This window comes from Cheilinus undulatus, linkage group 8 (assembly GCF_018320785.1).
Source record: "Cheilinus undulatus linkage group 8, ASM1832078v1, whole genome shotgun sequence".
Classification (NCBI taxonomy): domain Eukaryota; kingdom Metazoa; phylum Chordata; class Actinopteri; order Labriformes; family Labridae; genus Cheilinus; species Cheilinus undulatus.
The window spans coordinates 44,061,169-44,076,908 of record NC_054872.1 but is presented as its reverse complement, the minus strand read 5'-3'; the positions used below and the strand labels follow the sequence as shown (position 1 = coordinate 44,076,908).

General features: G+C 39.8%; 1 protein-coding gene across 6 annotated transcripts in view; it reads left to right on the top strand.

Moving 5' to 3' along the window:
• Nucleotides 1–15,740, top strand: part of LOC121513812 (DNA-binding protein SATB1) — a 91,725-nt gene that overhangs the window by 19,187 nt on the left and 56,798 nt on the right. For 5 of the 6 annotated variants that reach the window (XM_041793793.1, XM_041793797.1, XM_041793796.1 and 2 more), the window contains 2 exons: nt 2,684–2,810; nt 7,550–7,673. In XM_041793793.1, the coding sequence (XP_041649727.1) occupies nt 2,684–2,810; nt 7,550–7,673 (251 nt within the window). The remainder of the gene's footprint in view (nt 1–2,683; nt 2,811–7,549; nt 7,674–15,740) is intronic. The other variant, XM_041793795.1, reaches the window with a different exon arrangement.

Sequence of the window (15,740 nt, the reverse complement as noted above, 5' to 3'; positions counted from 1 at the left end):
GTGAGTCAGTGGGTGGGAGGGGCAGGTGGAGGAAAGGGTCTACTAATTGCACTTGAGCGCACGCAGGCCGAGGGTGGCTGTTTCAAGGTGCCTCTTAGTGTGCTCTTTTATTATAGCCTGTCCATCACACACACACACATACACTCGTCCTCCTCTCCTATAAGCTAACTTCCTGCTGTGTGGGCTGCATCTTTTTAAGGCAGTCTCAGGAGGAATTTTCACATGCTTGTTGGGATTTAAGAAGGGGCATAACGTGTGTAAAGGGCGTTTATGGCACCAAAATATTTCAGGGTTGGTATATGTGGCTTAATGCACAATGTGCACGTGTTATCGGTAATAAGCAAACCTTGTCTTGTAGTAGTGGAAGTAAAATACACATGCGTTTTGAGTATCCTGATATTATTATTTAATTTACTGTATCAAATCTTATAAATACTGTTTCATTTCAGGTAGTTTCTTTGACTTTCTTTTTACTACTGTTTTGATAAAGACAAACTTAGTCCTTGATGGTAGAGTTTAGGCAAGGCTGGCCACACTACACAATTTTAGGCCCGATTTATCAAAATACAAGCAGTAGCCAAAAGGAGCAAGCTGACTTTGAAGCATCACCAACTAGATTTTGCATACTTCTACAGCTCACAAACATAGCGGCAAACATAACACATGATACAACTTTGTTTTTCTTATGAATTCACATTTGATCACACAGGTTTCTGTGAGATCGTATAGCTTTGAGATCCTACAGCTGTCGGACTGCCACTGTGAAATCATTATTAAAAACAGCAGGTGTGGTCTTGAGGTCTTGCTGACTTGTGTAGTGTGTGTTTACATCATTGTTAAGTGAATAATAGTTGAAAGTTGATGCTAAATATTATTGTCGTAAGTGTGGCATTAGCAAATATTAGCTTAAAGTTAAATATCAGTACCGGCAGATAGGAAAATTTCTGAAGAGAGCTACTGCAGCTATATCGGCTGCAAATGGAATCCTATAGTAGGTATAAATATTGGCCTAAAGCTATGCAAACATCAGCCTATATGAGCCATATATACTTTGAAATAGCAGCTGTAAATATCAGCATGGAGCAGATGTAAATATTGGCCCATTAAAGCTAAAATTGGCCTGTGTCAGATGTAAATATCTAACTGTATAAGCTGTAAATATTGGCCAATATCAGCTGTAGACACTAGGATGTATCAGCGCAAAGTATCAGCTTATATCAGCTGTAAATATTGACATGTTTCAGCTTTAAAGGGGACATATTTTGCCCTTTTAAGACAAGTTTATATTGGTCTCAGAGGTCTCCAAAACATATCTGTGAAGTTTGTTGCTGAGAAAACACTCCAGTATAGGATTTTTGCATGTCTAAAGAGCCCTCAGCTCTTCTCAGAATGAGCCGTTTCTGTCTGTGGCTCTAAATGGTAATTAGTTGTCTGAGTCCACCCCTGACCACACCACTCTAAGGAAATTGATGTTACTGACACTTTTACCCAAAGTTAACGACTTGACTGGGATTTGAACCATCAATCTCCCTGACCAAAGTCAGCAGGGTAACCCATCCAGCTATCCAGCATCTCAGCTGGCAGTTGAGAGGAAGATCAGCAGAGGAGCGTGGAACTTTGTTCCAAATGGGGAGGGCCAACCAAACATGGGGGCTGTGCTTACTCCCCTTGTGACATCATGAGGGGAAAATCTGAGAACGGCTTGTTTTGGCACACATTTTCTGAAAGGCGGAGAAAGAGAGGGTGGAAGGAAATGGATTTTTCTGGTACTTGAGGGGATTGTGGACAGGCCAGGGGCACATATTTTTGTTAGAAAAGCCTGAAAAAATGATTTTTGTATAATATGTCCCTTTTAAATATTGGCTTGTATCAGTGGTAAATATCAGCCTTTATCAACTGTAGATATTAGTGCGTATCAGCTGTAAATAATGGCCCATAGCAGCTGTAAATATCTGTCTATAGAGCTGCATATCCCGGCCTGTATCAGCTGTAAGTATCAGCCTACAGCAAATGTAAATATCAGCCTATAACAGCTGTAAACACTGGCCTGTTTCAGCTTTAAATATAGGCCTATTTAAGTTGTAAATATTGCCTTATAATAGCTGTAAATATTGGCCTAAATGAGCTTTAAATATCGTCCCATATCACCTCTTGATATTTGCATGTATCAACTGTAAATATTTGTCTGTGTCAGCTGTAAATATCAGTCAGTATCAGTAAATATCAGCTGTATGTAAGAATAAGTGTATAGAGTTTCAACTGAAGACTATTTTTTGTTCATCCTCATTTCTTACACTAAACTGTGTTTTAAGAACTGAGGTTTGTTTCTCTGTTCATCTTTCAACTCTAAAGAATCTTTAAAAGACTAATGTTTTAGGTGTGAACTTAGTTTATATGTCAGTATAGATATTGGTATTGGCTCAGATAAATTTGTAAACATCAGCATATCAGATAATGACAAAAATCCAACATGTAATCCTAGCTGAAACTGTATTGATGCCTCTGGTCTGCTTTCTTTAAAAAAAATTGATTGATGATATATGAAGATTTATGTAGTGTGAGGCCACTTTATGGTGTTAAAATGGGATTTTTGATTTCTTTTTTATGTTTGATAGTGAGTTCATACATATCAATGCCACATGCCAGGCCATGTTGCCTCATAGTGTCTGTGTTGCATTCCCAGGCATGATTCAGGTGGGGAAGTGGAACCCCGTCCCACTGTCTTATGTGACAGATGCACCGGACGCTACAGTGGCTGACATGCTGCAGGACGTCTACCACGTGGTCACGCTTAAGATCCAGCTGCACAGGTGAGAAACGCACACCTGCACACAAATCTCATGAACGTGATCACTTTGTGCCAATCCAACATGCTGGTGTAACTTTTTTACAACCTTACCATTGCAAAAATACAGTGGTTCTAACCTTAAATTCCCTCTAGTATTGACAACTTTCATATATACAGAGGCAGGTTCATCTAATAGACTGTGCTTCCAACACTAACACACACAGCACGTATTGCATACCCGGAGGCAGCTGCCAATCTGCAGATGCCCTCTGCATGTTTGATACTGAGAATAGCGTTACTCAAAAACATAAACATGGACACAACAGACTGACCTTTCAGTTGAAATGGATAATCTCATTCAAATATAGAAAACCTTCTTGTCTAATGATGACTTATTTGTCCATTTAAGATAGCTGAATCAGTGAGTTAAGCTAACACTGTGAGGTCTTATTATGTACATGGGTTATTTTGTGCAGCTGCTCCACATTCCATAGGTGGTTGATTCTAGGTAATGTGAAGATGATAATGACGATTTTTGATTTTGATATGAACATTCCTTCAGTGATATATGATATTAAAGTAACTGACTTAAGCCCTTCTCATGAAAAAAGAATGTGGTGGGCAACTGGAGACTGCTCACAGCTAAAAATGACTCTGCAGCAGATGAATGCAAGGTTGTTCACCTGAAATAGTTCCATAAATAAACCTGGCTGCTCCGGCTATTTTAAGTGCAATATATTTCCTCTGGATCTACATCACATATTATAAAAAAGACCTTCTTATACTGGGTTGCTGCTAGCTGTCTTGTGCCATCACTCACCATATTGTATGCTAAATGCTACTCTGTAGGTGTGAGGCTGCGTTGTATTTATACATACAAGCATTTATAGACATGGACTCCAACTGGCTCATATGTGCTCATAGACACAGACGCACTCTCATACAGTCGAGTGGAGCTGGTGTGGAGGCTTGTGACAGCTGCTGTTCCTACTCTTCCTCTCTCTCTCCTCTCCTTCTGTGCCCCCCCCCACCGTCACCACCGCCACCCACCTTCACCAGCCAGAATACAGAAGGTTGTGTTTATTTCCGGCATGCTAGCCCCTGAATGCACAGATAGCTGTCTTTCTCCACTACCCCCTTCCCTTCTCTTCCTCCTTCCCTCCTCTTGCTCACTTCCGTCTCCCCAGAGGCTTTCTAGCTGCTGGAGCAGTTTAAGGTGTTCTGGAAAATCCATTGTTTGCGTGTGAGTGTGTTTTCTTACAAGCAGATGTTAGCCTCGACCGTGGCACGCATCCCCTTTTTTATTCCTCTCTCCTGTTATCAGCTTGCTTGTAACATTTCCAGCACACAGACTGACAGATTTATGGACACACACATTGTCTGCTACACTTGTTTCTCCTCCATCACCCCTCATTCTATCTCTCATCTCCCCTACTTGTCAGGCATCAATGCTGCTTTAAGGAAAAGTAATTCAGCGTTTTGTGTTACGCTAACATGTCGAACATATGTCTAACATACATGAAGTGTTCAACCAGAGCCAACTGGGCACTCTTACTGGAGCGCAGCTTTAGTTACACCACACTTCACCCAGCATGTAGATACATTTCACATTTGTAGAACCCAGAAACGTTCCTCAGGTAGGGCTCAGTCCCTGCGGCACATAACTCCAGCACCAGCTAACGCCTAAGTCAATTTATTTGATATATAAATCTATTTGGATTTTGCTGCATATTGTTGTCTGTATTGTTATTGTTTTATATTTGTTTCTCCTCTTTTTCTCTCCCTACCCCACCATCCCTCCATCCACCTCCCTCCACCCCGGCTGCCGCAGAAATCTAGCCAGTAACACCTTAAATTGTTTCGCCGAGCACAACGAGCCAGGAAGGTAGAAGTAACACGAAATAATAGTCGCCACATGCAGCTGATGTATAATTCATGCATCAATCCAGCAGATGTGTTGTATAAAGTAATTAACTAATCAGAACAATCAGGAGAGAGAGAGGGAGAGAGAGACAGAGAGAGGGAGAATATGAAAGAGAGAGAGAGAAGGAGTGAGGCAGAGGGAGAGAGAGAGAGAGAGAGAGAGAGAGAGACAGAGCAATCTCCAGATGCATCTGCTTGATGCGCCAAATGAAATCTGTCTGTCTTGGAGGGGCGCTTGCAGCAGGGAAAAAAGAACGTGAGCCCGTGTGTGTTCAGCTCTCTTTCTCTCTGGTTCCTCGCTCTGTCTCCACCACTCTGTCTATCTGATTGTTCCAGTGATTCGGCCAATTCATCAATACATGTTTTAAACAGGCTTGGACTAATGCTACAATCTCTGATGTGGGCGAAGTAATTTGTTCCCAATTTTTAAGAGAACACTTGAGAAGGGCTGAAACAATAACTTATTGATGAGAATTTTAGAAAAAAAATGTGATCATCTATTAATATCTGCTCATATGAGAGGTTTGCTGCTTTTCTCTGAATTCACAATTTCATCTTTTATTGAGTATCCAGCTCTTGTTATCTGTATTCTTGTTTTTTACTGCCCTTTGACAAAAATTAAACCCTCACTTTCATCATTTGTAATGAACATAGTTTGCTCTTGATGGTTTTTTTCACACTTAGACTAACACAGGATTAGGAAGACTTCCAGTATAAATTTTGGGGGGTTAAGTTCACAATTTTGGTTATGCATATCTAATATAGAGATTCTTTTATACCGAAGTATAAATAGAGCTTTGGTTTGTCAATTCCAGACTTTAAAAAAATCAATGAATTCTGATATGGGTATTGTCATGTTTATTGGTCTAATTCCTTATCAAAAATATCTTACTGTGAACTTTAGAAGCTGCATTCACCTGTCCAGTCAAGATAAAAATATTATTTTCTGCTAGAAAAAGCAAAAGAAAGAAAAACAAAAAACTAAGGCTTGAATTGCTTGAACAAGTGCAAAAAAATCAGTGCAGCAAACAGTGCAGCAAACAAAAATTACTTGAATGTTTTGAAATAAGGTGAACCATCAACATAAGTCTGTACTTATTATTTCACAACACTTGGAGATTTTTTTTTTTTTTTTTTTTTTTTTTGCCTATTGGGAAATTTTCTTCGGTTTTCTTTTGTTGTTGTTGTTGTTGTTTTTTTTCAAAGCAATGTATGCTTCATCTTTTTGCTTTTTATCTAGATTTGCCAGCTCAGTTTGGCTTACAATAAATGCAATAGGATATTTGATGAAATTAGTTACATTTCCATACTTAGATTTGAGTTATTACCAGTTCTGGACCACTGTCTGCTCAGGCAAAGATGTTCTGCTGCATGTGCTGTAGACAGCATTGAGAGTGTTGTGGTCCATCATGTGTTGGTACTATTTCTAAATCTTCATAAGCATTGCTTTTGGCAACATATACTCTGTAGGAAGACTGCTCAAATTTGGAAATATCAACTATATACTACATTAAAGAGTTGACCCCAGATATTTGATTTAATTGATTGGTTTTTGATGATCCAACAGTTAAAATACCTACTTATGAAACAAAGATCCTTCCATTCCAGCTAGATGGAGGTGTTAAATTTCTATTTTTACAAACAGTAGATTTGCCAGTTTTCTTCAAATACATCATGACTCATATCCTATTTTGGGATAAATATCAACTTATTAATACTTTGAATGCAAATCTGAAAATGACTCTTGTTCTTCTATTCAGTCTCCTTAGTGTGTGCATAAATACATTTTCAAAGGAATATCCCATTTTTCCAGGCCTTTGGAGTCGCTCTAGAGGCATCTCAGCTGAACTTTAAATCTTTCTAGTTTACCATCAGTTCAGAGCATTAGGAAAAACTACAGACGTGTCTAAGCATTTTGGCTAAGTTAAAAATGATCCAAAACAGTAATTTGCAAGCTATGTCAACAGCTTTTGTCATACCGCTCAACATCAAATAACACGGCCACCACTTAAAGCAAATAAGTAGCCTGTAGGTTCATGAAGGCTGTTGAGGCATAAGGCAGACTTAATGAGTTGTCAAAAGGATGGATCAAGCCCTATCATAGAATATGTTGTTATTCCAAATCTATTTTCTTATGTTACAAATGAGAATATAGATTAGCAAACTCAAAAAAGAAGAATTTCACAATCAGTTGACTATAGGAAAATTCTGACCAATCAGATCTGACTACATGAGTCCATTGTTGGGGACACCCCTAGTCTATAAATTTGACAGGCTTATTTCTGATCAATAATAATGGCCAATCATTTTAGCCAGGATCCTGTTATTATCAGTGTATGAAATATGTTGCAATTGACTATTTTCATTCAATTTATGGATCAGCCTGTTTTGCCAGATTGAGTCCAAAGCTTTTATCAAATGAAAGATGTTAGATGAGGAAGTTTTCTAGTCAGAGATGGTGAGGAAGCTGCAGAAAATCTTCTCTCGTTTCCTCGGTAGCTGTTTGGGTGAACTGTTTCCAGATATAAGGATTGTTGTTATTACTCATTTGCTCCATTTATCAGGGAGCTGTCCGATCCTAAGACCAAGATAAAATAATGTTGATATTGTGTTGCTGAATTTGTAGCTTGTGTATTTTATCATTTCATTCTAGATACCATCAGAGCTGCTGGCTTTCCTTTCTACCTCTCTCTTCTCCATCTGAATTGTTTCTCATACTCTCCTCTCTCCCACTCTTTCTCTCTCTCTCTACATCCCTATGCCCCCCCCCCCTTTTTTTATCTTCCCTTACGCCCCCCCCACACCTCCCGCATGTCTCCTCTCTTTCTCTCTCCACAGTTGTCCTAAGCTGGAGGACCTGCCGCCTGAGCAATGGAGCCACTCTACAGTAAGAAACGCCCTCAAGGAGTTACTCAAAGACATGAATCAGAGCTCTCTGGCTAAAGAATGTCCCTTATCACAGGTGCTGAAGCCCAGTCTGCTTATTCCAAAAAAATGAAAAAATGAAAACGATTAGCGCCCAACCCCTACCCTCTTTTGCTACCAAACAAACCCACTATCTCCATCACCTCCACCTTTTATCCTTTACTTATCAAATGCCCTGAGTTTGATCAAGTGGGAAAGAGAATCGGCATAGAAAATCCAAATCAATAGCTATTGTCATTTGTTTGCTAGATGATTTTTGTTTCTTTTTCAGCCCAGACGCATACGCACCAACAAACACACACACACACACACGTTGTATGCAACGGCAGCCAAAAAGCAGAGGTGTTGTTGAACGTATGGTTATTGTTAGATAAACATTGGCCAGAACCCAGAATGATCTGGATTGTTTTTGTTCCTTTTTTCTCATTTAGTTAATTCTCAGCATTTCATAGCATCAGGACCGAAGAGCCAAACATGTTAGGTGTTACATACTGTGAGTGCTTTTTTTTTTCTTTGTAGGCTGGGAGGTTTGTATAGAAAGCTCTAGTGCAGATATTGTATTAACAGGCGGTGTAGTCAGTATATCATGGAGGCAGCTCTGGAGTGAATGGAATGAAACGGCAGTATATCTCTCACAGGGGCCAATAATGTGTGAGTGTGAGGAAATATGTGCATATGTATTCGCTTGAGTACGTTTCTGAAATGTATATCAATGTACAAGACTTACGTGTGGAAGAATTATTTGTGTTTTGCACACATTGTGTGTATTTGAATCAAAATGTGTGCGTAGGTGCCTTCGGTATGAAGCCAGCTCTCCTCCTAGGCCACCGTATGGTCACCTGGAGACCCTCATTTGCGTTGTGGTGTTGTGTGTTTGAGCGGCTGCTCTCAGTGTGTGTGTTTGTGTGTTTAGCCGGGCATGAGCAGTGCGCTGATGATGTAAAGAGTCCCTGGGTGGCGTTCAGGCGGAGCCCAGCCCGGTCTGGTAATCACCCTGTTTACGGTCCATATGTGAAGACGACTCAGAGGAGAGCACACACCAGCTCAGAGGATCGAACACACACACAGTCTCACACTCTTCTATTTTCACATAGACACACTGGTCCAAAATTAAAATGAAGATTGTTTAAGCTTTCCAGTGAGAATGAAAGAGGCTTCTTAAAATATCTTCAACTGAATCTGTTTCTGTAGTTCTTGTATGTATTTTCAAACCCTAAATCATCAGTCAGGCAGAAAATCTTTTGGTTGTGTGGTTCTTGGTGGCTTCAGTCACTGTTAAATCTTATTTTTCCTTCTATGCAGTCTTAGTTAGGAGTATCCTTCTCTTCTCATTGCTCAGCCAGTAGTTTAATTATAGGTAATCATAGTGTTTTCATTGTAAAGGCAGGGCAAGCCCAGTTTATTTATAGAGAACCAGTCAAACACTCAAAGCCAGTTAAAGTAATTTACAGAGTTAGAAAATATAACATCAGGAGCATTAAAACAGCTTAAAAGGTGTTGGTATGAAACATGTTAAAATTTAAGATTAAACGAAGCACAGATATTTAGCAAAAAGATTAGAATTTAGAAATACTCTCAAACTGGGTACTGCCCTGTGTGCCTTACAGTGTTTCAATGCTCTGAAAGCCCTGACTTCAGAGTCTTACCTCCCACATGAAAACAGATTCTCCAACTGGTCTTTTCTGATTGAGAAGAATTCTGTTTAACAGTTCATCCCAGACGGGTTTAGGCTCACAATTTGTGCTGTCTGTGTTGGGCGCAGCCCTAAGCTGCCCTGGAAATCCTCCACAGGGGGCTATGGCAAAAAAAAAAAAAAAAAAAAAAAACCCTCATTGTCTTTACCCCTCAACACTTCACAAGTCTTAATGGAAATGATCCAGACATCTCAATTTGTGATAACCCTTATTTTCACTTTCCTCTGAAACCTCTCTGGTTTTACAGTTTTTTATGAGTAACTCACTGGTATTATTTTCAGTTTCTATATGGCTAAATCATTAGCTATCTGGCAATCACCTCAAAATAAGCTTACAGAAATCTTCAGAGTTGTTTTTCATTACCTTTTGATAGTGCTGCCATACAATCACCAGAGATCTTGTGGCCTAATGAGCTATAATAGGTATTTTTTGGTGATTTGTCCATGCCAGTACTTTGAGCTGTCCCCTTTGAGAACCCTGGTAGTTTCATCGTAACTAGTTGCATCCCTGCTGAGCAGTTAAAAACTGCTATTAAGTAGGCCATTTACAACATTACCATAACTGTTTCAGACAATCATGAACTTAGACACTTTTTGGTTAATTTAGGTATCTATCTGAATGATATTTGTCGTAGAAAAAGCCCTAGCCAAAGGCTGTGTTTGTTACACACTACATATGAACATGACTTTTAATATGCTGTTATCACCAAACTAATGTTTGTCCTCTTGGAGTTATTTCCAGTCCAAGCTTCATCAAATAAGCTAGGACCAAGCTAGCTCAGCTGTTGGACAGTTTATATAGTTAAGAGGTGGTGAAAGCAGTATCTAAACGTAGCGTAAAAAGTAAGGCAATGTGTCTAGTTGATTATTTCTTTGTTAAACAATGCTTCTTGGCAATAAATCTTACACTGTTGGAAAGCCTTTTAAACTCCTTTTTAAATGATGCCACATTTCCAAGAAACGTGCATTTTTGGGATAAGCAGCAGGGCTGAGTGTGGGGGTTGCACCCCTAAAAAATAAGCCCAATCTCTTCTGCGTTATTTTGCTGTTGCTATTGACTTGTTTTGAGCTTCTGGTACCTGGAGCTTCTGGATGGGCCCTGCTATAGGCCACTAGGTGTCTGCTCCAAGAATTGGTATGCCATGTTTGACTGATCTGGATCAGGCCTGCGCAATAAGACAACTCCAAGCTGGTTTTCCTTAAAACCAAATTGTGGCATTTTTTTTCAAGCGAGCCCTTTCCAGATCTGTATGGCTGACCTGTGACAACTACTGGTTGAAGAGTGGGATGCCTTCCCACAGCAGTGTGTGGACAGGCTGTTGGGTAGTTCTTCCAGACCACACCTTCTTGCCACTGAGGCTCCTGTTTGTTAAATGAATACATTGTTAAGTTGCCATTATGTCTTTTTTATTCAGACTTCAATCATCCAATCCAAAAAACAAGAGTTAATAACAAAATAAGCTGTTTGGCATTGGCAGAGAAGATTTAGAAAATTTTGCCCAACCCACATACTCAGCTCTGCTGCTCATCCCACTTATGCATGTTCCTTACAAATGTGGCACCATTTAAAAGGGAAATGAACAAGCTTTCCAATGGTGTAAGATTTATTGGCAAGAAGCATTGTTACAACAAAGAAATAACCAACCAAGCACAAATTTCCATACTTTCTGTGCAAAATTTATATAGAAACATATTTCTATGCCACATGTTGCCAGGCTGGTGAGCTCTGACATTGGATTGATTGAATTGCTATGATACATTATTGGGCAATTGAGTGTCATTAAAAATCTGTCTGATCTAGTACACATCTGAAGACTGTGCATACACAACATTGCATACTGTGAATGCATAACTTACTACGTACTCATTTTGACATCCTACTTTGTATGAGTAGTATGAAAATGTGGTCTGTCTTTGTGAAAGTGGCCCCTGATTATCTACATGTATATGTCTTCTTCAAACATGGCTGCCATGATGGTGTTTGACATCTGTTACTCTGTGGGGGTTAATGTGGCCTGCTTCACCCGTGGAGCGGCAGTTTGTTCCTTCCAAACCCAGTTGGTGTAGCAGACTGGTTGTGACGTTCGAGGGCTGTCCCAACGTTGCCTCGATACACGGACTCCCTGCCTTGTCACTGGTGATGTCACTGCCTGTGTGTAGTGTGACGGCGAGGTGAAAAGCCATGAAGTGTATCGCCAACCCTCTCAGCTTTCTGAGTCGACCAGCAGAAAGTGGAGTGAATAGGAGGGGAAGGGGCGTTGCAGGAGTCAGCAGAAGATTGGCACCTTTTTAGGATTAGTGTTTTCTTGAATTTCTGCTGCGTAATCCCAGACTGCAAAGAAAGGTTAACAGATGAGAGAATCACAGCAAAGAGTGAAAGAGAATTAGCTCACCTCTGAACAGTGCTCTGAAGAGAGACGGGGGAGAAGGGGTTTGTAGAGCGGGGCGGGGAGGGGAGGGCGGTGGGGGGTTATTTTGTGAAACTCCGCTTTTGTCTGGGGCCTTGTCAAACATTTAGTTTCATTCTTTTGTAGCAGGGAGTCATGCTTTGTGTGTTTGGCCTACAAATGGCACGAGGAAACTCAAAGAGCGCAACTGATTTCACTCATGCCCATTGTCGTTCTGCTGAGGGGAACTGAGTCAGACCTGCGCTCATGCACAGCTAGCTAGAAGGTGACGGATTTGTACCCTTTTTCTAGCTTTTAACACAGTCCCCTGTGGTGGAAATGAAACATCTGTCGTGCTTGGGTCAAAATTTTACATGGATCAAGCATCAGAGGAGGTTTCAGACCCTGTATAAACCTGCCCTAAATAGCCTTTCTAAGAAAGATTGGTTTTCTTTGAATGTAAATGAGCTCCTTTTAGTCCTGCCCCTCTCTTTTGCGGAGAGTGCCAACACAGTAAAGTTGGGTGCTTCCGTGGCAACTTGTCAGTGTTCCTGGGAGAAACATGGCAGCTGGAGGCAATGCTATGTCTTTTGAAATGTACATGCCAGAGGCAAACACTGCTATCCTGACCACTTGATTGAAACAAGATTGTATGCAGGTGAGCTGTTAATATTGTCTTGTACTTAAAGTTCAGAGAAGCAAAACATATACTGGTGTTTTTCAATAGTTCCCTTGTCGGTAGATTTGCCACTGAAAGTTGTTACTAAGGTTGTCAAAGAATGCTTTGATACTTTCTCTGCACCAAGTTTTTAAAGGGATACACTACCATTTAATTTTATGTTTGATGGTACTATTGACTACTAAAGTGTTGGTGTATATTCTGCTACTTTTCCTGTATCCTGTATCTTTTGTTTTGTTATCAGATGACACTTCATGGCTTCATTTGCAAACACAAGAAGGCACACAAAATTTTGGGTTTCTGTCATTGTTCTCAATAAAACCAAACTCAAGAAAGTCATCATCATATTTTCTCAGTTTAGCTGGTTTGGGCCTAGTCTCGCTTGATGTAGTGGACGCACTTAAATATTTATCCATTGTTGCTAGCTGGACCAGCACACCAAATGCGTCCTTAGCAAAGTGACTGATGCATGACGAGTGATAGATTTACTTGACATGTCACAATCATATCTGAATTTTTTTATTGGCCCAAACCTGACTTATGTGGGAGTCACTGGTTTAGTATGGTTGTTTTATGGCGCTGTGGTACCTATATGTATTTATTTTATTTTGAATGACAGGGCATTACTTTAATAATTTATTATGGAATATTTCGGGGACCCCCAAGCTGTGGTTTGCAGACCCCCAGGGGTCCCCGGACCCCAGTTTGAGAACCACTGTTCTAGAGGGGTGTTGCAGCAAGTCCTGCTTTGCACTGCCAAAGGTTGATGAAGCAGTCAAACCCAAAGTGGTTAGCACACACAAACAAGTTTTTTCTTGACTAAGAATGGGATATTTCCATTGCCAATGATGTCCAAAAGATCACTCTTTAGTCCTCTTTGGCTGGATTTAAATGTAAAGACACATGTTGAACTTGCAGCCAGGAGATGCCAGCTGAGAGGCAGGGTCTTTATAATGACTGCCATTGTCACGCCACCAAGAGAGCAGATCCTGAATGGACTTTCAGATTTCATGTTTTTAGTTATCAGTAGACCATGAACAAAGGACTGGGTTGGCTAATTCCATATTTTGATGTTCGGTAGATACTCTGGATACCCAAATTTTGTGTAAAAATAACAAAAACCCTGTTTTTCATATTAAGTGTCCTTTAAAGCTTCAAGAAATAACACAAAAACTAAACTTTCATTGATTCTCTTGTGATCAAGGTATCAGGTTTATTATTTTTTTCTCAGGTTGCTACAAAGCATCCCGACCCCCTTGCCCATATTCACAGAAACTATGGCAACAAACGAGCCCCCCCTCCATCACCCCAGTCTTTCTCATTGCCACCACCTCTCCTCGCCCGCCCCCTGCTCACTCTTGCTGGGCGGCCCCTGATGCACCAGCTGCTGCGTTGCGTAGCAGCAGATAGTCATCAAAATGCCATCTTTGCAGGTCTTCACCACCTCTGCTGCCATAGGCCCAATGTGGCTGCCAGTTTATGTGTTCATAGGAGTGTGTATTTATGCATGTGTGTATGTTAGATAAAAGGAGGGGGAGGGGGTCACCCAGTTGAGGTGGGTTTGTGCCATAATTGAGCTGTGTTAGATGTTGGCAAGAGACAAGGCACAGTGTTGCAAATGGGATGCGCTTTTCCCCAGCTGATTCAAGACATCAGGCTAAGTTGGAAAATGTGTATGTGGATTTAATTGTGTATGTGTGTATGTGTTTGTCTGCATGCATGGGTTTGTGAACCTGCTCTAGGGCTGGGAGGTATGGACCAAAAATGATGCCTCCATATTTTTACTGAATGGCCTCACATAACATATATCTTAGGTTTTTATCCTGTAGATGTTTAACAACTAATAATCACAATACCACAACGAGAAACTTTCATATAATTTAGAAAAATCCAGTGATATTGATGCCTGTAGATGAGAGACAGTGCTGTCTAAATTGCACAAAAATATTTGGAATGATGTGTGGCTCTGTTCCACCTACCAAAATGAAAAGGAAAGCTTTCCACTCAGGAGTTTACACAATTTTTTACAGTTAAAAACTCTAAATGCCCTAAATCAGGGCCTCTATTTTTGCTGCTGCGTTATCATTGGAACTTTCAATAACCATTTGAAGTTTGATAATAATAGAAATGTTTTAAAAATAAGGTAAATTAAACAAAAGTTCTCAATTTAAAGTAAAATTTTAAATAAACTATCTTGCAGTCAGTAAGAATATCATTACAATTGGTTTTTAGTGTAAACAATCTGTTTTAAGGATACATTGCACAATAGGGGATTTTTGCTGAAATCTAACAAGATATTTACAAATTCATTGTAGCCAATACCAATATTGATACTGATATATAAATGATCAGACCTAAAAATGCAGTCCTTAAAGCACACTTTAAAGTTTAGGAAATTACGATATAGCCCCACCAAAAGCATCCAAGCGGATCCCTGATGGAGCCTTTTTGCTCAGCACTCTCCTGTTTCTTGTTTGCCTTTTTTGAATTGAGGAGTTAGTTCAATAAAAATTGAACTCTGTAAAATGTTCAGTACATTTTATTTCTGTAGATGAGTTTCACATATTGAGTGAGAAAAGATGTTTAAAAGTGCCATCACTGCTCTAGGCTCCCAAAATGCTTTGCATGTAACTCCTCAATTAAAAAAAAGAAAGAAAACAACAGGAGAGAGTGGAGCACAACGCTCCATCAAAGATCTGCTTGAATGTTTTCCGTGGGGCTGTACCCTGAGGATGAAAAGAGAAAAAGACTTTAGCTGATGTTGGTCTGTTGGTCCTGCCTAAAACTCAAAAAATGTGTTCAGACATGTGGCCGTGGGTAGAAAGTACAAATTATAGTAACTGATTAGTTTTTTTTACTTTTTAGTTGTACTTTTTAAAATAAGTAAATTTACTTTTGCTTAAGTTTATTTTTTTTTTACTTCACTGCCTTTTAAAAGCATCAAGTACTGAGTAAAAAATTAAGCACTAAAAGCCGAAAGTAGGAGGCCCAACAACATGAAACTGTCTAGTAGTTTGGCTTTGACAACACATGGCAGTCAGTAGCACATTGTGAGAGAATAATTCCAAATATCTTCCCAAAACAGCTGTTGCATTTTTCTTTAGGTTAAGTCACACCTTCTAATAGCCAATCTGATTGGAGATTTCATATTCTCTTGTTGTTACTGCACATAAAGAAAAGACCATATTTCACTGTACAAGCATCTTGGTTATCAAAAATAGCTGCTTTGAACTTTGAGTAAACTTGAAATGATCTTCTACTTTTTACTTTTACGTGAGTTGAATTAATGACTAGTACTTCTACCTAACTACATTTTAACCAAAGTAACTGTACTTGAACTTAAGC